The sequence below is a fragment of the Leptopilina heterotoma genome, unplaced genomic scaffold (genome assembly GCF_015476425.1).
Source record: "Leptopilina heterotoma isolate Lh14 unplaced genomic scaffold, ASM1547642v1 Lhet_191, whole genome shotgun sequence".
Taxonomy (NCBI): Eukaryota; Metazoa; Arthropoda; class Insecta; order Hymenoptera; family Figitidae; genus Leptopilina; species Leptopilina heterotoma.
The window spans coordinates 344,254-368,169 of NW_025110910.1; the positions used below are offsets into that span (position 1 = coordinate 344,254).

Genomic DNA, 23,916 nt, shown 5'->3' on the forward strand with positions numbered 1-23,916 from the left:
ACTTACTTACAACAGTTTTAAAATTAGTAATTATTATCTAATATATTAAATTTTACTATACTATATTTTGTATTCCATTTTTAAAAATGAAAAGTTTATTATCTACTTTCAAAAACATGCTTGTATAGGATTTAGGGACCTCACAAAAAGTTTAAATCGTAAACGGAAATCTCAAGAGTCATAAAAAGTTTATATCTCTTCCTCTTCATCTCTAAAACGGATTTTTCACTTCATATATATATATTTAAAATAAATCTTCTCTAACACATACAAAATATTTTGATAAATTGAATTTTCTTTTCAATTTTCATCATTTTAATGATTTTTAGATAAAAATCTTATATTTTGATGCTTTATTTAATTTTTTTGACCGTTAGATGAAAAATTGAAATTATAACAAGGCCCCATTAAATTTTCGACATCTTCTATGCACTGAATATTATGCAATTTCTAAAAAATAACAATATAATAATAATATAATATTCTAAACTATTAAAAAAAATATCATATATAATTTCATAATAATATGTAACATATAATATACATAATATATTTTTGCAAATTTTAATAAAAATGAATTTACAAATACAATGTCAAATTAAATTTCCTTTTTATAAAAAAAAATGAAAAATTTATAAAAAAAACCCTACAATTTTTTTTTTCTTACATTAGTTCGTTTCCTGTACCCGAACCGTAGATTTCAATTCTCTTGACCGATTTTTTTTAATACGAGTATTTATTAGTACAATAAAAAAATATGAACTATATAATAGTTTTATAATAATTTCGTAACTCTACTTAAGGAAAAAAAATTCTAAAGTGAATTCCATTAACGAACATATTCAATAATTGGGCCTCATTTCCGTTTTTTCTTTATTTCCCTTTCGACCCCTTAATTTTTTTCCTCTTATTGCTGTAAAACGAAAGAATTGAAACGTTTCAATAATAAAAAGACAAAAAAAAAAAAACGTTAAAAACTAAAACAAAAAAAATTTTTTTTAAAATTGAAACGTTTCAGTAATAAAAAGACCGAAAAAAACCGAACGGGCAAAAAAAAAAACGTTAAAAACTAGACTCGAATATAAAAGTGTTTTCTTGAATTAATGGAATTAAAGTTTGGATTATTGTTATTGAGAGGAATTTTTTTTTTCGGTGAAAATGACTAGGAAAATGCCGGTAGCGATAGTAGGCAATCCTTGACTGGACACGCTAATCACAGTATGTATATAGACTTGAAGAGCGTGAGGGAGGTCCGAGTTCGTTGGACCTTCAAAGTTCGGTGACCTTGAGAGGAAAGAGACGATGAGGAAGAGACCAGACGAGTCAGAAAGAAATTAAAACGGAATTTGCGGTTACAGAATTGCACAGTTAATAGTTTTTTGTTACGAGTTTTTTTTTTCTCTCGAGCAAACATTTTAATATTATTTATAAAGTGAAACACATTTTAGCCAAAAATTTCAGTCGACAAAGTCGAAAATTGTAAATTAATCAGTCAGCGGACTCTATTTTTTTCTAAAATTAATTCCCAAAAAAAACTGATAGTAGAAAATAATTTTTTTTTTTGTTTTATTCTTTATTTTATATTTTTTTTTGGGCTATTTTTCCTGAAATCTACACTTGAAAATAAACATTTGTGCCAAATTTCAGTCGACTGGGTCAAAAATTGTAAAAGTTAATCAGTGGTCCGAGTGGATCCCCTATTTTTTTCTAAAAATCATTTTTAAAGAAACTAAATTCAAAACTTTTTTTTTCATTTTAATTTTATTTTTTAAAACTATTTTTCCTGAAATCGACAATTAAAAATACACATTTGTGCCAAATTTTAGTCGATAAGGTCCAAAATTGTAAAAGACAACGGTTTCGAAATTTTTAATTTTTATTACCATTAATTACAAATATTTCCCGCAGCATTTTATTATTCCTACTAAAATAATTAATTAATTGTTCATGAAAATTTTTTTAATGCACTTTTAAGGAAAAAATATTGTGGAATTTCGAAATAATTGTAGACTTTTGCATATATAATTATGTTAATGAAGTTAATGAAGTTAAGAACAAAACTACTTTTTCCTAACGACTCACTAGTCGCATTTGATTATTAAAAAATATTATCTACTTTTTCGTCTTGGTTTAATGGTCATACTATAGTAAAGTATATATATATGTATAGAAATTAACAGTCTTGCAAAAGTCGTTAGAAAAAAAACTGCAATTCACTTTGAAAGTGCTATATTTATGTGTACTTGCCAATCGCCTCAACTATTGGATATAATTGAATAAAATTTGTTTCTCTAAAGAATTTCTGCCCTAATAATAGAACAATTACTATTATTTGAAAATATTATATATTTCACGATATTTTTAAGTCCTTAATTTTTCCGTCTTTAGAAATAGTTACTTATCGTAAATTTTTTCAATTTTTTAAAGTCTAAAGAGTTTTTTTTATTTAAAACTTTGACTTTTTTTTTATTTTTTTTTACTCTAAAACATAATTTTTAATCTTTGAAGATTAAACTTTTTTAAAAATATAAAATTTACCTTCTTAAAAAAATTTTTCTTTTGGAACTCTTTTTAAACTTTGAAATAAAGGAAAAAGCCTCTTTTAAAGTGGACGAAAAGGTCATAAAAAAGAATCTTAAAACTACTGGAATTTTTTATTATTTTTTAAAGTGAAATTCAAAACAACCGATTTCCAAATTTAAATTTTAACTCGAATGATAAGAAAAATAGATTCATTGATGAAAATCCCAAGACCCTAATAATAACTGTTTCAAGATTTCTTCTACAGAATTATTCTACAGATAAAGATTTTTTTACTCAAAAATAATCTTAAATTTTGATAATTATTCAAAAATTTAGAAACAAGTTTCATTTTTCAATGTTTTTTTTTAAAAACGCACTAAAAAATTTTTTAAAACGCTTTGAAACTTTATTAAATTGTTGTCCTGCATGAGAGTAACAAGTTCATAAAATTTTAACTCGAAACCACTTTCTTATTTTATGGGAAGCATTATCAGCTTTCAATCTGGAAGTACATATATATTGCAAGAGAAGAGAAATAATGACATCTCAATTGGGTCGAAACTAAAAGATTTATTTTATTTATTTTGCTTTAAAATTTTCAAAGAAAAACATAAATTTTATTCTTTGAAGAAGAGGATCGTAACCGTATAACATAACCTCGAAACAAAAGGAAAAAATTTTTTAACATCATGCGGAGAATAAAATGAAAATTAATTGCAAAACCATTTTTGAGGATCTAGTTAAAACTTTAAATAGAATTTTTAAATTTTAAACGGAATTTTACATTTTAAAACCAAATTTGAAATTTTACAATTTTAAAAACAATTATAAACTTTAAACAAAATTTTTAATTTTAAGAATTTTAAATTTTAAAAACAATGAAAAAGTTTTAAAAAAAATGTTTTTCATTATCAAATGAAAAATTAAATAAATTTTTTACATTCTAAATTCATTTCTGAGTGAAAAACCGTTTTAGAAAGAAAAGACACTCAATTTAAGTTAATTGACAACAATTATTATTCATTTGCAGAATTGTTCAATAACAATAATTATTTACTATAAATAATAATTACGTGTAAAGTGACTCTTAAGTCGAACGATAATCGTGCATCATTTTCTTTAAAAAGGAATATTAATTATTAATTATTACTCTACTATTATGCAATTAAATAATTATTTTTTTATTATTTTTTAATTTTTAGTAATTAATTTAATTATTAATTATTTTTCACTTCTTTTTAAAAAGTGTCATTTCGTTTCAAATTATTTTTTATTCAGAATAAATGAATGTAAAATTTAAATAAAAATTCACACAGAGAAAATGATGGATTTAACGTTAAAACTTAAATTTTGTAATTTTAAGTTCCTGACCCTGAAAAAAATTTATTTGATTCAAGGAAATGTTTATTTACTTTAAGTAAATGTTTATTTGATTCAAGTAAATAATTTTTTGATTCAAGGAAATGTTTATTTGATTCAAGTAAATATTTATTTGATTCAAGTAAATATTTATTTGCCTCAAGTAAATATTTATTTAATAATAAACAAGTAATTGAATATTTAAATAAATTTTTTTTTCATCATTAATTCCTACCCATTAATTTTCATGTCGATAAATTTTTTTCAAAAAAAAAAAGTGTTTTATTCAGCGAGAGTAAAAAATAATAAGTTCAGCGAAAAGTGAAATTTTTGGGACGATGCAAATTGTATGCGCGAAATAATGAAGTGCGGAGAGTGCTTGGGTGGTTTTATAAAAGACTTTCTTTTTTGTGGGTCTGCAAACGCGCTGAGATCGTTAAAGAATCATTACTCCATCTCACTTTGTATCATCTCAGTTCAATTCATTTCCTCCTTCAATTCTGACGCTCTCTTTTCCTCTTATTGCATGCATATATATATATATATGAAAATCTGGGTCGCACGACTGCGTTCACCTTCTATCGAGCTGCAATGTCTTCACTTGGAAGGTCGTCCGCACCAACGAGAAATTTTTTTTTTTATTTTTTTCTACTACCAACTCCCTTTTACCTCAGAAGTTCACTTTTCATAATTCCACATTTATTCCGAAATAGGAAATAATAAAAAAAACCGCATTTCATACACTACTGACCTTTAGAAATTTCATTCGCAACGTAATGGGAGTAATTTGAAAAAATTATTGCCAAATTGGTCACAGTCGTTAAGGCGCTTGCTATTGCAGTTCGCGTTGCACGTTCGAAACCACCCGGGGGTAATTTTTTTTTATCTTTTCTCCATTATTGTTATTATAGTCGAAACCGAAAAATATTTCAGAAAAGAATTAAAAATTGTTTTGCAAATTAAAAAAAAAAAAAAAAAAAAAAAAAAAAAATTTTAAAGGGGGGGTATTAAAAATGGAAATTATTATAATATTTCTTCTTATTTTGTATGAATTTAAAAATGTTAAGGAGAAATTATTAAAAATGGGAATATTAAAAATTAAAAAAAAATTTTTAATTTAAAAATTTAAAAAAATTTAAAAATTAAAAAAATTAAAGACGAGAATACTAAAAATAGAAATTATTAAAGATCGGAGTTTATTAAGAAAGAACAAACGGTAAAAAAGGAAATTAATTAGTCAGGGCTAATTATTAGGTTGTTAATTAAATTAAGATGTTTATTAATTTCAAGAATTGGAGACACTAGCTTGACAATTTAAAGGGTGTATGGGTATATAATTTCAGAATTGCGCAAGTCGTTAAGATTACTAGGCACGAGTGTCTGGATCGCAGAGCTCAGGGAGTGTAACGCGTGTGGTCGAAATTTTTTTTTTTTTTTTTTTTTTATCACTCCTCCGTGAATGTGATACCCGAGACACAGGCACCTGCACTCATGATAAGTGGAAAGGAAGAGTAAAACCAAACGTAATCGAGAACCTTGCTCTGGGGCGAAAGCAACTTGTCAGAAACTTTGATATACGAATAGTCATTATAAATATATTTCATTCTCTCCAATATAATAACTGTATAATACTGTAAAATTGAAAAATTCAATTAATTTTCATTAATTAATTACTCAACAATATTTGGGTGATTGTTTACTTTAAAAAAAATTTTTTTTTTTTTTTTATAAAATCAATGCTTTTATAATTTATTAACCGCTTTCATAGTAAAAAACTTATCGCATTTTTAAAAAAATTAATAAGTTTTCTTCATAAATTTTCAGTTTTTTTTTATTAAAATTTTTGTTGCTGCAAAATTTTTAATTAAATTTTGAAATGTTTAAAAAAAAAAAAAGTTTTAAAATGTTTAATAAAATTTTGTAATTTTCGAAAATTGTCCACGATATTGTCAACAATAAAAATAGATTTGACATTTATGAATGTAAATGAAAATGAAAAAAAAAATTTGTTCCGATATTTTAATGAATAGTTGTATTTAAGAAAAAAAAATAAGTTCGGTCTTGTTGAAGATTTGCTAACTGAAATGACGGGGAGATTAGAAAGTGGATACTTACACGTCGGAGGTAGCGAAGGTATTTGTGCTGCTTGTGTAGTGCTGTGCCTCGCCATTGTGATCTAAAACAGAAAGATAACGAATCATTTATGAGAAACCCGAATCGATTCCGAAAGAGAGCAAAAAAAAAAAAAAAAATTGAGCAAAATAAAAGCAACTTCAACACGTCAATCAACAACTCAAGAGAACCACTTCGCCAACGCAACGAACCAGTCGTTCGCGTATGACTTAATCATGTGGAAAGAAACCTGTGAGAACGATTTTCAAGTATCGTATATGTATACGACAAGTTTTGCAAAATATAATCGATTCTTTAAAAAAATAAGGCACTTAGTTTATAAAAATTCTGAATAATATTACAAAAAAGGGCGATATTATGTTAATTGAGTAATAAAGTGCTCATTATTTCCCTAGGGCAATAAAGTGCAGTTTTTTGACCGTTTACAGGTCAATAAAGTACCCATTATTACCCTAGGGCAATAAAGTACCTATTAATACCCTAGGGCAATAAAGTACCCATTAATACCCTAGGGCAATAAAGTACCCATTAATACCCAACAACTCTATATTTGCCTTTTTTGTTTTGAAAACACTTCTTTTTATACCTCTTGACATTAAGAAACCCTTCTAATGCTACAGGATTAATGAAAAGAATAATATGACGAGATAAAGTTAAAAGTATGATTGATTGGAGGCAGTTATTCCATCTCGGATTTACTGCATAAATATAAAATGTAGAAAGACTCTTGGCATTTAATTCTCTTGACCTTCTTTACTGATAATTTCAAGTTACCGACAAAATGAGATGTCGCAGGTTAGTAATAATGGATAATAGTATACAAGTAGTAAGATACTGTCCGAAGTAACTCGGTATGCAAGTAATGAAGTTGTAAACTGGAGATAGTAATTTATGCGGTAAACTGACAAACTTTATATTATAATATAAAAAGATGGCAGGAGAAATCTCTTCCTTTACCAATTTCTGAAAACTGGAATTTTTAACATTTTCGAAATCGAACCCATACCCATGTGGAAAAGTTAACGTTAGTCCAACGACATTTTTTGGTCACTAATGTCAGATTATAACGTTAGCCTAACTTTATTCTAAGGTTAGTTAACGTTAGCCTAACGTTAGCCTAAGGTTAGTTAAGGTTAGCCTAAGGTTAGTAAAGTTAACCTAACGTTAGTCTAACTTTAGCTTAAGGTTAGTTAACATTAGCCTAATGTTAGGCTAACCTTAGGCTAACATTAACTTTTCCACCTGGGTCAGAAGAAAAAGAAAAAAATCAGTAGTTAGAAAAATAATATACTCTCAACTATGACAAGTGAGGGTCTCCAAGCATCCAAAGCATCCAAGGTTTAGATCAGCCTATGGCTAAGAAAGACCTTATCTCCCTCCCCCCTGAATAACATTCACCTTCAAATAATAATTACCCCTTCCTTTCAAAATAAAAACTCCCCTTGAAAAAAAAAAATTCCTGTCCCAGAATCTTATTCTCAGAAACTGGGCCGCGATTGCAAATGCAACGAGATTCTTTATAGCGATGCTCAAGGCAAGGACAACATCCTACTCGTCGATGAATCCCACTTTTATCTTCAATCGTCTCCGATTTAGGAATCAAGTCTCTTTCTAAGTTGCTTATAATTGGCAAACTTGTTTTCAATAGTGGGAGTGTAAATACACATATATTATTACTTTCCACAACACAGTAGGTATAATCGTATGTGTGTGTGTGTGTGAGTTGAAAGTGGTCTAACAAGTCTTGGACGGCAGCAGTGGCAGCAGCCATCCTACTGGTGGTGATCTTGCCCGTGAAAGGACCCAGGGGTCCAAGAGAGGCATTACAAATAAGAATACAACTCCCGAGATCGATTTGTATTTTAAATTGGATTCCCAAGTTGGAGGTCATTGATAATATCTTCATATATGATTTTCCGATAAATGCTTGATGGTAAAATGGGAAGCCGAACGTAATATCTATAACGGATTGTCAATCAATCCGTTAATTCATAAAACAAACTTTATGGATGAGTAGATCATCATTGGGAATTAATTATATGATGGGTTTTTTTTTTAGAAACGGGGTTTCGATTGAAAATCCCGCATGAGGGGAGTAATTGTTTCTCTAAAGAACTTTTTAAGTTCTCTGAAAAATAATAATTAGGGCACTCGAGGGCACTCGAGTCTCGAAGGCATTCGAATCTCAAACGGGTCGAAATTTTTAGGTTTTTGTTATAGTAAAATTCTGGTGTATTTAATTTTTCTAAAGTGAATTTATAAACAAACTGCAAGACATCATTGAAGAGTTGTGTCGAGAAAGAGGTTGAATCAAACCATATAAGGTGCGTAGGCGCGACATATTTGACGTAATCCACAACATGTTTTATACTCGTCAGTTCACATTTGGTTTCTTCGGTGACCAATGACTCATTTTCCTTCAAAAGGCAAAGAAGAAAAAAAAACCCCACACGATTATTACAATTGTATAAAAAAAAGATGCTAAAAAGGAAAAGTGAAATAGAAGACTTGGATTTTTTTTTTTTTTTTTTTTTGAATGAACCAATTTATCATATTGGAAATTGAATACAATTTTTCTAAACTGACATCACCTGTGGCTAATAAGCTTAATAATTTGTCGAAAGGAAAAAAATAATAAATTAGAGGACCTTGTGAGAGGGACACACTTCAGTAACATTGAGAAGAGTATCAGAGTCATTCCAGGTATGCGCTGGGTGTGCGTCAACAATGGAACAGACATCAATAAAACCGACCTAGTTAGACGTGGGCAGAAAAGAGGTGATAAACGACTTTACTCACACACAACTTGGTTACCAAAAGAATATTATTAATGTTTAATAGAATTACAAATGTCGCTTTTGCGGTCTACTCCACCAGTGGTCTGACCTAGTTTGCGTCCTCTGGTAGACAGAAGTCGAGTAAATAATTACGTAACCTAGTGAAAAGTCTTTAGGTGGAAAAGTTTGAGTTCTATTTGTTTTCTAAATATGTGAACATCATTACAGCTGTATTTGACGAGAATGTTAATCATTGCTGTACTTTTGTTGCTGCTACAACTACTACAACAATAACTACTGCTTCTACTACTATTACCACTGCTGCTGCTGCGCTCTACATTCTACATTAATCAAAAGTCAAATTCCAAATTGCTTTGCGAGTAAATTTTAAACATCTCTAATTTTTTCAGCAGATCTTTATGCTTCTCAACAGATTTAATGATCTAAATAGTCGAATTTATCTCAACATGAGACTGAGGTAAATTTTGCTGATCTTTAAGTTTTTTTTAAAAGATTAGCTAATCTAAATACTTATACCATTTGTCGCAACATGAAAGTTAAGTGAATTGCCAAAAAGGAAAGAATCAAAAATTACAATTTTAATTTACGAGTAATTTAATCTGTAAAGCAATCATTAGGTAGCGAAATTAACTCGAGCGAATAATCGACGAATGGTCAATAATATTCCCATTATTTTCCTCTTTTAATAGCGACAGGTTGTTTAATAAGATTGATTGTCGATCGATTGTTATGAAACACTAGCGTGAATCTCTTTCGATATGGTCAATTTATTGCAAAATCAGAGAGAAAATTTATTCTCCTGACGTCATATCATAGTATGTCAAACCATCGAGAAAGTGTCTCTTACAATTGAATTTTATTTCTACAAATTAAAAAACAATTCGAGCCCTTAACTTTGATTTTTGGTCCGCTACAATAAATTTTACACAGAAATCACGAAATAGGGAAAAATTACGGAAATCGGGAAAATACAAAATCAAATTTTTAAGATCTCTACAATTTGAATGTTCTATCATTTCTGGAGAAATAGTTTTTTCTCTTGGTGGTTTTTCTATAAATTTTGATGAAAAATTTCTTTGTTCAACACAAATTTTGTTCACAAGAAATAAATTTTTATCCGAGAGACAAATTTATTCAATTTCGTAATAGAATTATATTACCGACGAGTATAATTTAGATTAGCCATCGACACTTTAATCTGTGGAACTGGTTTGAGAATACATTAAAGACGAGAAAGACTTAAAGATAATAGAAAAATGAGGTAAAAATTTTTGTTACAAAGTATATAACCCGAGGAAGGTAACAAGTAAAATCAATTATTTAACAAGCATTCTAGAAAAATATTACTATCATTATGAAAATATTAACATACTTTATTTTTTATTTCTCTTTTTTTTGTAAATTATATTTCGAGTTTTTTTTCTCCTTTTTTTTCTGTGAAATAATGAGTCACCATTTCTATATAAGAATCAGACAAAGTAGAGTGCGTTGACTTTGAGAATAAATTGTCTTTTGAAAGGAAAATAGCATAGCGCTTTTATGTGACTTTGTATGTTTAAGGAACCTCTCTCACACCTTATACAAGAGCCGCTATGCCGACAAACACCCGTTTTATATTTCCACCTTTTTTGGTGAGATGCGCGCCGTTACTTTTGTTTCAAATATTTGCTGCTTTTTCGCTACGCTTCCTTTTGATAAAAGGATTTTTAAAAAAACACTAAAAAGTAATTTTTTGAACCAAAAGACACAAAAAAGTAATTTTTGAACCAATAAAAATATTAAAAGGTATATTTTTGAACCAAAAGTAACCAAAAAACCACTAAAAAGTAATTTTTGAACCAAAAGCAATTAAGAAGCCACTAAAAAGTAATTTTCGAACCTAAAGTAACCAAGATGTCACAAAAAGTTATATTTTTGAACCAAAAAAACCGAAAAATTACTAAAAAGAAATTTTTGAACTAAAAGCAACCAAAAATGTTTTTTTCTGTTGCTTTTGGTTCAAAAATGGCTAAAAAGCAATTTTTGAACCCAAAAGTAACAAAAAAATCAAGAAAAAAAATTTGCTCTAAATTTTTAGTTACATTGTCTCTAAATTTACAGCAATAGAATATGAAGGGATTGGCGAGTGTTGAATGTTTGTGAAATGAGCGTGGTACAGATCCGGGCGATTATTTAAAAGAATACAAAGTAAAAGTGGGCGTGGCTACCAAGTTGTGCTAACCCGAACTCTTATAGTGATATAAACATAGATTCGACAAGTCACCATGAGTCGCAAAAAAAAAAAAACTACCATATACCAAAAAGAGAAAATTCGATAAAAACCACAAGATAAATAAATACACTACAAAAAAATTTATTTCCTTTATTTTTAAATTCAATTTTCAAATTAAAAATTTAAATTTCAAATTAAACAATTAGTGAACAGATATCTTTAATCACAGCAGAGCCGTTAATTTTCAAGGGAAAGTAATTAAAATTAGTTTTCATTTTCTCGTGTAAACTTTCAAGTTTCTGCTGTATACTGGAAATTACGTCACGGACACGTTTAGCAATTAGCTATTATAGCGTCGTTAAATTAGTTGACATTCATGCAGAGGACAATTTGAATCTTGATTGGCTCATGTTGAATATGAAAATGATCCTGTGCCTTTAACAAGTGTTTAATGATAATAACTCAATTTTACAAAATTTACATTTTACAAAATTGATTTTTCAGTTTTTAATAATCATTTAGTTTTAAATTGTCATTAATTATTATTTATTCAAATAGGAAGTGATAAATAGAGAAAATTTGAATCAAAAAAACACATGGGATTTTTTTTATAGGTTTTACATACCAAAATGATTTTTAGAGTAAATTTTTCTTGTTAATAAATTTAAATTTTCTTAAAATAATTTATTTATAATTAACGGGACAAGCTCTTTTGTACAAAAAGTACTTTTAAGTAATGATTGGAAGATGGGTTTTTGTTTTCATTGGACACTAGAAAACTGCTCAAAAAGATGTTGAATTTTTTACGATTTATCTTTATTAAAAAACAATTTTTTATAATAACTAAGGTGGAATGTCACTGTTTATCATTTATTCCAATTGATAACAGATGGACACCGGATTCACTTGGCAATTTTTCGTTTTTGCGAGCACTGCGGAATACTCCGAAAAGTGAGGTTTGGTAATTAAATACCTAACCACCAGGGATGGGTCGTTCGGTTTCAAACCAAGATTAGGGTAACATCTCAATTGCGAGTTCAAATATTTTTGCCAACTGACAAACATTATTTATTACTTGTAGGCCTATTATTGTCAAAAACTTTGTTTTCGCCTTCAAATGGTAACCAGATGTTGAATTTTTACGATTTATCTTTATTAAAAAACCACTTTTTTCACTATAATATGGAAAGTCACTGTTTGTCCATCATTTATTCTAATTAGTTCACACTAACAGGTAGAAAGGTTTCAGGAGATAAAAACTTGTTTTTGAGTTAGAGAAGCAGCTCGACATTCGGTCATCGTGACCCAGCGATTGACACACGGCACGCGACCAGTTTCGAATAATATGGTCTCGCCACTATACATAAAAGGTGCGGATTCATCCATATTATACCAACAAAAGATACTTGCATAACCATGACATTCCTGAAACAACATTCACATTAAAAAGCACACATTAAATATCACTAACACTTTTATGCATTGTATACCCCAGGACACGCACGTACGTTTTATCACATGAGCCCTATCGCGAATAGAGAAAGTGCAAAACATGCCGCAATCTCAAGAAATGGAACACTTTATTTTCAGAGAGAGAGACACACCCACACGTCTTATTTCGTGATCGACAATAATAAATTTTCCTCCATCAACTCTTGAATTTAAAAAAAACGCTTAATCCTAACCTCAAATTTTATCTCTTTTGTTCAAGTTGAAAAAAAATAGAATTGAATGTAGAATTTCCATTATAGTACACATATAAATATCATGATGCACAATGAGCCTTTTAATAGTAAATATATAAAAGCCAGGAGATAAAATTACGTGATCACGTGGTCTCGAGAACGTTCCTTATAACCTTAACTTTATAATAATAAACGCGAGAGAAACAGCTGGTTTCATTACAATTAGTTTCCTTTCTATTTCCCCTCTTTATAAATGATTATTTCCTTCATTAGACTGTTAGACATCGGGAGACTTGTTATTTCATTGCCCGGAAATTAATAGTTCAACAACATTTATACATGAATTTCTTACTTTTTTTTAATTATAGCAAAAAAATATTTAATCGCATTTAAGAAAATTAAAATTCTCTCTAGAAATAGTTTTTATGGTAATTGAAATAATGTATGAAATAGATATATATGAAATGGATAGTGTTTCTTTCATGTGGAGGAAAATGGAAAAATAATATATATAATCAAATATTTTACGGTTATTTTAACATTCAAACTGCGAGGGTATTATTTTCCCAAAATTAACATATTTTTCTTGAAGATATCATTTTGTTCTCACTATTAAATATCTTTGCCAAATTTTTCAGTTTTTTTTACAGTCGATTTTTTATTTCAATTCCCAATTTTTTTACAAAAAAGAGAGAGACAGAGAGAAATTTGAGAAAAAGGAAAATAAAATAAAACAAAAATGTAGAAGAAAATTAAGAATTCAATAATTGAATAGCGCTTTTAGTAAAATGGAAATATTTATGAAAGTGTCAAAAAGTGAAATTAAAGTTAAGAAAAAAAGAGGAATCACTTACCAAGAGAATCGTCAGCGTGGCCCCCCGCCAGTCCATGGCTAAAATAAAAGAGAAAGTCCTTATTAATAACTGGGTCGAAATGCCCGCGGTAAGATAGTCTGCACATACATCATTTCACACTAGTTGTGAAGGTTCTTCCCCCCTCGTTAAAAAAAACAAATACACAACACATGAAACTGCCGAAATATCCCTTTCACTTGATCTCTTCCCATAAAATGATGTTTCTTTTTTTTTCTTTCTTAAATCGTTTCAAGTATATCAGGAAATGGTAATTTTTTCTAATTTCTAATTTCTTTCTCATGTGTAATTGTTTTTTTTTTACTTTCTATTGTTTAAAAATACGTAATTTGGATTAAATTGTGATCCTTATAACAATTTTGTATAATTATAGATTATGTTATGCTGGAAATTGTTTTATAATTACATCAAAATTCGGGTATTTTGAGAGAGAAATTTTTTAGGCCTGGCTTCTTATTTACTTTTTACTTCTAGGGCAAAAAGCGACCCTTTTTTAACCTCCTTTCATTTAATATGATTCTGACATGGACCAGTTAATTACTAGCCATCAGGGTTGGGCAGCCGAATTTCGAGAGTCTGCATGCAAATATTTCTAATTTTTGGTGATTCCCCCGGGATTATTCGCATAATGTTTATGGTCCGTTTACATTTTTCTCTTATTTTATCAGAGTTGCTAATAATTTTTATTAATCCGAAAGTCCAATATAACCTTAAATTTATTATGACGCTAAATACTATTTGCCATTTTATTATTCTTGTCCATCAAATTTATTTACAGTAAATGCTTTTATGACATAATAATTTCTATCGTTTTTATTCAATATTCGAACTAATATTTAAATTTTTTTAGATCGAAAATAATCAGTAATTTTTAATTTAAATATTTCAATAATTTAATCCAATACTTTTGGTTTTCAATGTTTTCATAAAATACAAAAAAAGCTCGATCGTAAATATAACCTAAAAACTGCTAAAAAGAGTTCCTTATTTACAAGTGTATAATTTTTTAGAATTTGTTTATAGCTAATTTTTTCTATTTCTCTTTTTTCGAAATATGATTTAATAATACAATCTAAGCTTAATTCTAAAATATAATTCGAAAAAATATAAAAACAGAAAACATATTCTGACAACAGATGATTACTAGCTTTCAGGGTTGGGTAGCCGAATTTCGAAAGTCCGTATTTGCAAATATTTCTAATTTTCGGTGATTCCCCCCGGTTTTTTCGCATAGTGTTTAAGGTCCGTTTACACTTTTCACATGTTTATCAAAAAGTTGGTTGCAATTTTTTTTTTCTACAAAAACAGTTTGTAAACATCAACAAAAGTTAAACAATGAATACAATTTATTAATTTTGTGAAAAAATTGACTTTTAAGAATTTAAATCACCTTTTTATGTTTACTACTCGTGTTTTTTTTTATTTCGTATGTTTTATTTAAACTACTATAATTTAATAAATCACGAGTCTAAGTAAATATTAAATTTTCTCGTCATACCTTCAGCAATAATCTCAGTTCTACAATTCCTTCACTGAAAACAACTTTCATTGCTTCAATTATAACGATTTCAATTATTGTCCTTTTACTGCTTCAAATGACAATTTTTATTATCAACCGCACATTATATTGTTCCGGTAAATTCTTTCATTTCATTGCAACATTTCACTTAAAAAAAACAACAACAATGAAAATTATTACAAAATAAAAAAAGTCACGAAAATCATGATAATTTTACGAATTTTTCCTCATAGAAAAAATAATTGAAAGAGTCCCGAAAGTCACTTTATCAAACTCGTGCCTCAGTATAAAGAATAGTTCTCCAAGATGGCGGCCGGAGACGCAGGAACGTGGGAATTTGTTTGATACAAAATTTCGTTGTGTGCCAGGGAATGGGGAAGAAAAAAACCTTAGGGGGCCGGAAGTTGAAGAAAAATATGTGGTCAACTGATGATTTTTGATGTCCACTTCCGGCCCAAGAATAAGTTTTCAATTGAGACAATAAGTTGGGAAAGCGATTGCACATAAAAGAATGAGGATACGCATTCACGTTCACTTCTTTGATGAGACAGTTGATGGTGTGTTGACCTCTGGACCGGAACGAGATCGCCACGACGTATTACCGGCATTTCCTGTTTTTTTTCCACCAACTTTTTTTTTAAATAAAGAAAAAAATCGGTTTTTTTCTATTAATGAACGCGACGACGCGATTTTATGAGAAGTTTAAGGCGCATGATCCGAGACCAACTGCACCGGGACCGACATCTCACGAGGTTCTGCCTTCTAGGCACGAGAAAGGAGCAAAGGAAATGACCGGGATTGTTCAGGGACGGCTGTCTACTTTCCAGATCCTAAACCCTTTCTCTCCTCGCAAAAATGCTTTCAATAAATTTTTCGCATTTCTAAATTTCTTATTCATTACGTTTCTTTTTTTTTATTTTTCCCCAAGAAGAATTTAATCAAAATAGAATCAATAAATTTTTTTAAACTCCAGTAGTCTGACTCAAATTTCCTTTTTTGTTTTGGTTGTCCTTTTCTATCTCATTATTCACGTTAATGAACGAGGCAGTGTAAACCAGCCTTTATTGTAATTTTCACGTGAGAGAGAAAAGGACAAAAATATCGTTTGCCTTTTTCTAGTTCTCGTTAATGAACGAGGCGGTGTGAACAAACCTTTATCGTAGATCTTACCTGAGAGAGAAAAGGACAACAATATCGTTTGCCTTTTTCTCGAAAAGGACAAAAGACATTCCTATCCTTTTCTCTCTCACGTAAAAATTACAATATTGCTTTCGTTCTGCTTATACACTTAACCTAAAAAAAAATTACCAAACCAATCGAAAGAATTTCTAAAATGATATTTAAAGGAAGTAAAAATGACCGGAAATAAAACGTTAACTAAAAATTATTTATTTTTCCAATCGGAATCGACAGCATTTAGTCAAAAACCGGTTTTTTTTTAAATTGGCGGGAAATATTGCTCACCAAATGCAACTTATGAAAGAGTGAAAGTTCATTAAAATAAAATTAATCTTTCTAAATTGAAATTTAATAAATATGCGAGCAATCACGTCACACATGTATGAATGTAAAAAGACAAAATAAAAAAAAATGCAAAATTGATTAAAAGAAAAGAGCATTTGCACGCAAATACATACAGTTATTCAGTGGATAACAAATTTTTCGACACCGGAAGCAGGTGTTTCGTTAAGTTTAAGGGGGGGCCCAACGAAAATCAACCCAAGCGGAAAATAAAATCGTCATAATGAAAATTCAAGGTCAATATTTAATGGTGTTCACTAAAACGTAAATATTCGGTGTTTCGATGAGTTTTCTAACGCCTTGAAAGTCAACTCAAAAAAAAACAAATAATGTACTAATTTTTAAAATAACAAAAATTATTTTTAAAAATAACAAAAATTATTTTTAAACCTGTAGACACTGTATAGATACTTTAGTGCATTGAACTAATAATGACACACAATAATAATTATTTAACATAGACTAATTAGCATTTCTACTTATCGTAATCGTTAATATTAATGAATACATTGATTATAATGAATTGATAATAATTTAATCTGTACATTTTTAAATATTTGTAAATATAGTTTTTCTTCATTTAATCATTTATAAATGGAATATATTAATATTAGAACAAATTATAATTATTAAATAATTAACTATAGGTATAATTATTTTAAAATAATTAACTGTAATTAATTAAAAAAAAAGAAAGAAAGAAATCTTTATGTAATTAATTAAAATCAATTAACTATAATTAATTAAAAATAATTAACTATAATTAATTTAAAAATAATTAACTATAATTAATTTAAAATAAATAACAATAATTGAAAGTATCTAAAAGTAATTAAAAATAACTGAACATAATTCCAAATAACTAGAAATTAAATAACTAAAAATTACTAAAAAAACATATAAATCAAAATTACCAAAAAATTGTTAAAATAACTGAAAATAAATCAAATAAATCAAAATAGATTAAAAAATATCAAAATATCTCAAAATAATTGATGATTAAATAAATAATTCAAAATAATTGACAAAAATGTTAAAATAACTAAAAAATATTTCAAAAAAGCTGAAAATAATTCCAAATAACTAGAAATAACTGAAAAATAATTTAAAATAACTAAAAATTACTAAAAAAAACTAAATATAAATTAAAATTACAAAAAAAAATTCTTAAAATAACTGATAATAACTAAAAATAACTAAAAAATACTAAAAAGAAAACTAAATATAAATTAAAATTACAAAAAAAAATTCTTAAAATAACTGATAATAACTAAAAATAACTAAAAAATACTAAAAAGAAAAATATTAACGCATGAAATTTGTAAAAATAAGTAAAAATAGTTCAAAATAACCAACAATATTTAAAATAAAATGCAAATATACTTAAATAACTAAAAGCAACTAAACATACTTCGAAATAACAAAAAAATACTGAAAACAATTTTAAATAACTGAAAACAATTTAAAATAACAAAAAAAAATATTAAAATAACTAAAAAATGATTTGAATTAATAAATATAATTATATTCATATGTAAAATTTCATACGCAACTTGTAATTCTAGAATTTTAGTTTCTTTTTCAATACATATACATATATACAAAATGTCTCGCGCACTAGACAAACGTGTACATATATAATTTTATTTACTTTTAATAAGCTATGCAATAAATGGCATCAAAATTAAATTTCAATATCAGGCTTGCGCAAAATCTCGTTTCTATTAAATCACACGCAAATGTTTGTCACAAACTCGTTTTTGCTCCGCATTAACTTTCACAAGAATATCTATATATACTTGAAATCGAAAGGTGGTTTTAATTTTAACACAATCTCCGAATTCAGTTCCTTGTTGAAATCAAACATTAAATTAAATTCCATCGATTAATTTATATATTAATATTTAAATAAGATGATTTTTAATAAAAATCATCAGCGAAAGTTTTGTACTTTTTTCCGAACATTAAAAAATTTTTGAAAAATAATTCTTAATTATTACAAGTGTACAATTTTTTTAGAATTTGTTTACTTAAATGTTTTCTATTTCTCTTCGGTCTAAATATTATTTATAGAATTTGAAATATAATTCTAAAAAATAGTTTTCAGATTTCGGTTATATTCTGACAAGAGTTGATTACTAGCTATCAGGGTTGGGCAGCTGAATTTCGAAAGTCCGCATTGCAAATATTTCTAATTTTCGGTGATTCCCCCCGGTTTTTTTCGCATAGTGTTTATGGTCCTTCTACACTTTTCTCATTGTTAGTAAAATATTGTTTGCAATATTTTTTTTCTATAAAAACGATTTTTAAACGTTAAGCAAAAGTTAAAAACGAACGCAATATATTAATTTTGCGAAAAAGTCGACAATTAGTGAATTCACAAAAAATAAATTCGAGTATAAATCATAATTCGAAATGAATCTTTTCTGTTAAGTAATAATTCGAAACAATTTTGTAAGATTGTAAGACTTGCAAAATTTTCTAAAAATACGATTTTTATGGAATCATAGGCATCACTATAAACAATTTTTTAAAGTATTTTAAAATATCTTAAAGTAGTTTGAAGTATTTTAAAGTATTTTAAACACCTACACGTGGTTATGAAGATGATATTTTATTTTCAGTCAACAAAAATAGTTCCCCTGGGTGTAAACGTATACATAAATTTAAAAAAAAAAATTGATCCTCTCGAAAAAATGGAGCTAATTAAAAGAGATTTTGAATAATTCATCGTATATAAAGTGTATGATATATGAGATTTTCTCGAGTGTTTGAGGATATTATTTTCAAGAGGAACCTCAACGTCCGTCAGAGTTTAGATTTTGAATCGTGATGAATGACTGGATAATTGTCAAATGGAGATGGACTTGTGCGGCGAACCAGGGCGTAGGCATTGTGCGGTTAAGCGTAGGAGTAGAATTAACGACAAGGCGGCACATTGCGCATTGAATAGGGAACAAGAGCCGGATGGTTAATGTCGATTTAATAGTGAGTCTAATAGCGTTAGGATTATGCAATGAAAATGGGCCCAAGGTCCCACCTCCTCCCTCGAGTGAGAGAGAGAAAGATGACGTTTTTTAAATAATAATCGGTAGCTGCGCTTCATCCAGAAGGCACTTAGGAGGAGGATGAGGGAGGGACGAAAAATACGTGTGGGATAATAACCTGACCAAATATATATTCTCTCAAGGATCAAAGAGGAGTGTCTCAAGATGTTTTTGTTTAATGCAACGTTAAACAAGGATTTCAAGAATCTCTCTATTACTAAATTTCATGATATATTTTTTTTCTTTGCAATATATGGCTTAGTAGCTTCTTCTTCTTTTTTAAACTGCACTCAAGAGGAACGTGAAATAAAATGAGAATGTTAAAAAGAAATTAAACTCGTTTCTATATTGTACTGCTCTGCGTGTTTGCTATTCTTTCTTTTTCATTTTAAGTGTTATTTCTAATTTTTTAGTTTCAAGTGTTTTAAGCAATTCTTAAGTTTTTTAAGTATAAAAACTTCAAAAATTTAAGAATAACTTAAAAAAATAAAACTTATTATCTTAAAAATAACTTAAATTTAAATTATTAAATATTTTTTGTTTATAATATTATTCTAAGTTTCTTTTCCTTCATCTTTCAATTTAATTTTAAGTTTTAAGTTTAAAGCTGATTAGCGGAAATCAATTTGAAAGGATGAATAAAAATTCCACAGAAAAAACAAGGAAACACAAAAAAAGGTAAAATATAAAAAATTAGAAGAAAAAACGTAGAGAAAAAATTCGATACAGATTAGAAGGGAAGAACGAAATAGAAATGTTGAGGAAATGTAGTGAAGAGTCATTAGTAACTGGAGAAACCCTGGAAAAAAAGATCCCAAGGGTATTGAAAATGCCGCAAAAAAAAACTAGAATGAAAAAAAGAACCAAAACAAACAACAAAAACAGATTGAGTAATCAAACATACGAGGAGATATCTTCAAAAGACGAGAAAACCATTAGACGGAGAAAATAAATATTTTCCTCAAGAAAACGATAAGATTTTTTTATGATAGAAATAAAAAAACAGAAAATATAGAAAAATACTTAAAAATACGGAAACATTCAGAAGACACAGAAAAATACAGAAAATTACAGAAAAATTCAGAAAAGTACAAAAAATACCAAAAAATACCAAAAAGTACAGAAAAGTACAGAAAAGTACAAAAAAGTACAGAAAAATACAGAAAAATACAGAAAAGTACAAAAAATGCAGAAAAGTACAGGAAAGTACTGAAAAGTACAGAAAAATACAGAAAAGTGCAAAAAAAAATACAAAAAAGTACAGAAAAGTGCAGAAATATACATAAAAGTGCAGAAAAGTAAAGAAAAATACAGAAAAGTCCAAAAAAAATACAGTTAAGTACAAAAAAGTACAGAAAAGTACAAAAAATGCAGAAAAGTACAGAAAAATGCAGAAAAGTGCAAAAAAAATACAAAAAAGTACAGAAAAGTGCAGAAATATACATAAAAGTGCAGAAAAGTAAAGAAAAATGCAGAAAAGTCCAAAAAAATACAGTTAAATACAAAAAAGTACAGAAAAATACAAAAAATGCAGAAAAGTACAGAAAAATGCAGAAAAGTGCAAAAAAAATACAAAAAAGTACAGAAATATACATAAAAGTGCAGAAAAGTAAAGAAAAATGCAGAAAAGTCCAAAAAAATACAGTTAAGTACAAAAAAGTACAGAAAAATACAGAAAAGTACAAAAAATGCAGAAAAGTACAAAAAAATGCAGAAAAGTGCAAAAAAAATACAAAAAAGTACAGAAAAGTGCAGAAAAGTAAAGAAAAATGCAGAAATATACATGAAAGTGTAGAAAAATACAGAAAAGTACAGAAAATGCAGAAAAGTAAATAAAAGTGCAAAAAAATACAGAAAAGTACAGAAAAGTGCAGAAATATACAAAAAAGTGCAGAAAAATACAGAAAATGCAGAAAAATAAAGAAAAATGCATAAAAATACAGAAAAGTAAAGAAAAGTACAGAAAAATGTAAAAAGTATCGAATAAAGAATAATAAATAATCAACAATGAACTTCAATTTCAAATAATCATAACAATCACAACAATAACTATACAATATACAAAGGAGGAAAAAAATAAGATAATAGCAAACAGTAGAGATTTTTTTCTAATTTTAATTAAACTCCTTGAGGAGATTATTTGAAGACTTCAATTTCCTCGCTTCAAGTGCGCACTTTTGAATCACGGCAATAATGAAATTTTAATTGATTTCGCAGAACCACACTGACTCTATAGTTTCGAGAAAAATGGTTAATAAAAAGGCAACGGGAGTTAATGAAAAAAATAAAATGCGAAAATAAAAAGAAAACTTAAAATGCGCTCATGAATCTTGTCTTCTAGACTCGTTTAAAAGAACTTCACCTGTTACACCTATATATATATATATATATATTCTCTCGGTGAAGTTGACTTTGTTTTGCTGGGCGTCATACGTATACATATAAACACAAATACATAAATATAAACATCTTATGCGCCTATCACGTTGTTGAGTAAGTTTGTGTGCGCGATTAAATTAGCCTTTTAAAAGCAAACTACGGAGCACTAATTTCCTGTAATAATAATCATATATATGTATATACACTGAATAATACATTTTCTCGATGATTCAGTGATTTGAAACGTTTGAATTTAATTTGTTGGATACAAAATAAATTTTATAATGAATTGATACTGTGGGGAAGTCCATTGAACTCTCTTTTTTCAAGTGAACCTTAATTGTTCCTTAATTAAGAATTATTACAATTTTTATTATTTTTTTACTTTTTACTTTGTTTTTGTTACTAATAAAAGGAAATTTTTTGATTATTTTTTTTAAGAAAAGCTATTTTCCCACTACAAGCTATACTATTTTTGTTTTTTTTTTTTTGAGAATTTCCACTACTTTACATTCATACTAATACTAGAAATAAAAAAACTATTCTCAAAAATTATAATTCAATTCTTTAAAACGATTAAATGACTTTCAAAAAATATTCGAAATTCAATTATTTCAATATCTAGTATTTTCATCAAATTTGGCAAAAGAATTCAATTATTTAAAGCAAAAAATTGATAAAATTCATCAAAAATTCAATTATTTTTATAAATAATAAAATTCTTCTCAGGAATTCAATTATTTTTGAAAATTTTAATAAAATTCTTAAAAACTATTCAATTATTTTCATAAATAAAACTCATTGCAGAATTTCCATTATTGTTAATACAATTTTAATAAAATTATTTGCAAAATTCAATTATTTTCATAAATAACAATATTCATGACAAGAATTCAATTATTTTTAAAATTAATAAATTTTTTCTTGGAAATTCAATGATTTAAAAAAATTTGAATATAATCGTTCGCAAGAATTCAATTATTTTGATAAATAATAAAATGCTTCTTAGAAATTAAATTATATTTTCAAAAAAATTTAATAAAATGTCACACAGACATTCAATTATTCTCAAAAATTTTAATTGCATTCTTCGTAAAATTCAATTATTTTTGAAAACTTTTCGCAATTGAATGATTTTCAATACCTACTATTTTTATAACAATTTCAAACAGTATTCAATTATTTAAAAAATATTCTTATTTAATTTTTTTATATTATTTTTAAATATTTTCAGGTTTTTTCATTCCTTATAATTCCAATTTTATGTTTATGAAGTTATTTCTTTGTTATAAAGTACATAACCTAAAATTTATATACACTAATTACAATTTTATTATTTGACAAATAGTTCACAACAAAAAATGAATAGCTCCCAATTTTTAACTTACAAATATAGTTTTTTTTTAAATTTCTAATGTTCCCTAATTCTATTTTCTTTCTAAGTTTCAATGAATAATATAATCTAAACAAACTTTTCGTTTCTCATGCTAAAATATATTTATTCTAAAAAATAGTTCTCAAGTGATTCTGCTGATTACTAGGAGTCACAGGGTTGGGCAGCTAAATTTTGGAAATCTGCGTGCAAATATTTTTAGTTTTCTGTGACTCCCCCAGTTTTTTTCGCATAGTGTTTATGGTACTTTTACACATTTGTCATTTTTAGCAAAGAGCTATTTTCAATCTTGTTTTCGTTATTTTCCTTATTATTGTTACTTTAACGATAATTTTTATTATTTCAAGTTGAAGTTTTTTTTACTATTACTACTATTATAATTGTAGTATATGTAATAGTAAAAAAATAAGCATAAATTAATAATTATGAATCACATAAATTTAATAATTTTCCCATATGTGAAAATTCTATTAAG

General features: G+C 27.3%; 1 protein-coding gene across 2 annotated transcripts in view; it reads right to left on the reverse strand.

Annotated features, from left to right (window-relative positions):
- The window catches only part of LOC122500860, an 85,833-nt gene that overhangs the window by 60,516 nt on the left and 1,401 nt on the right, over positions 1–23,916 (reverse strand). The window contains exons 1-3 of one of the 2 annotated variants that reach the window (XM_043609990.1): positions 15,081–15,851; positions 13,565–13,602; positions 5,998–6,058 (exon numbers count right to left, since the gene is read on the reverse strand). In XM_043609990.1, the coding sequence (XP_043465925.1) occupies positions 5,998–6,058; positions 13,565–13,600 (97 nt within the window). In that variant the 5' untranslated portion in view covers positions 13,601–13,602; positions 15,081–15,851. Of the gene's footprint in view, positions 1–5,997; positions 6,059–13,564; positions 13,603–15,080; positions 15,852–23,916 lie in introns of those variants that run through there. The other variant, XM_043609989.1, reaches the window with a different exon arrangement.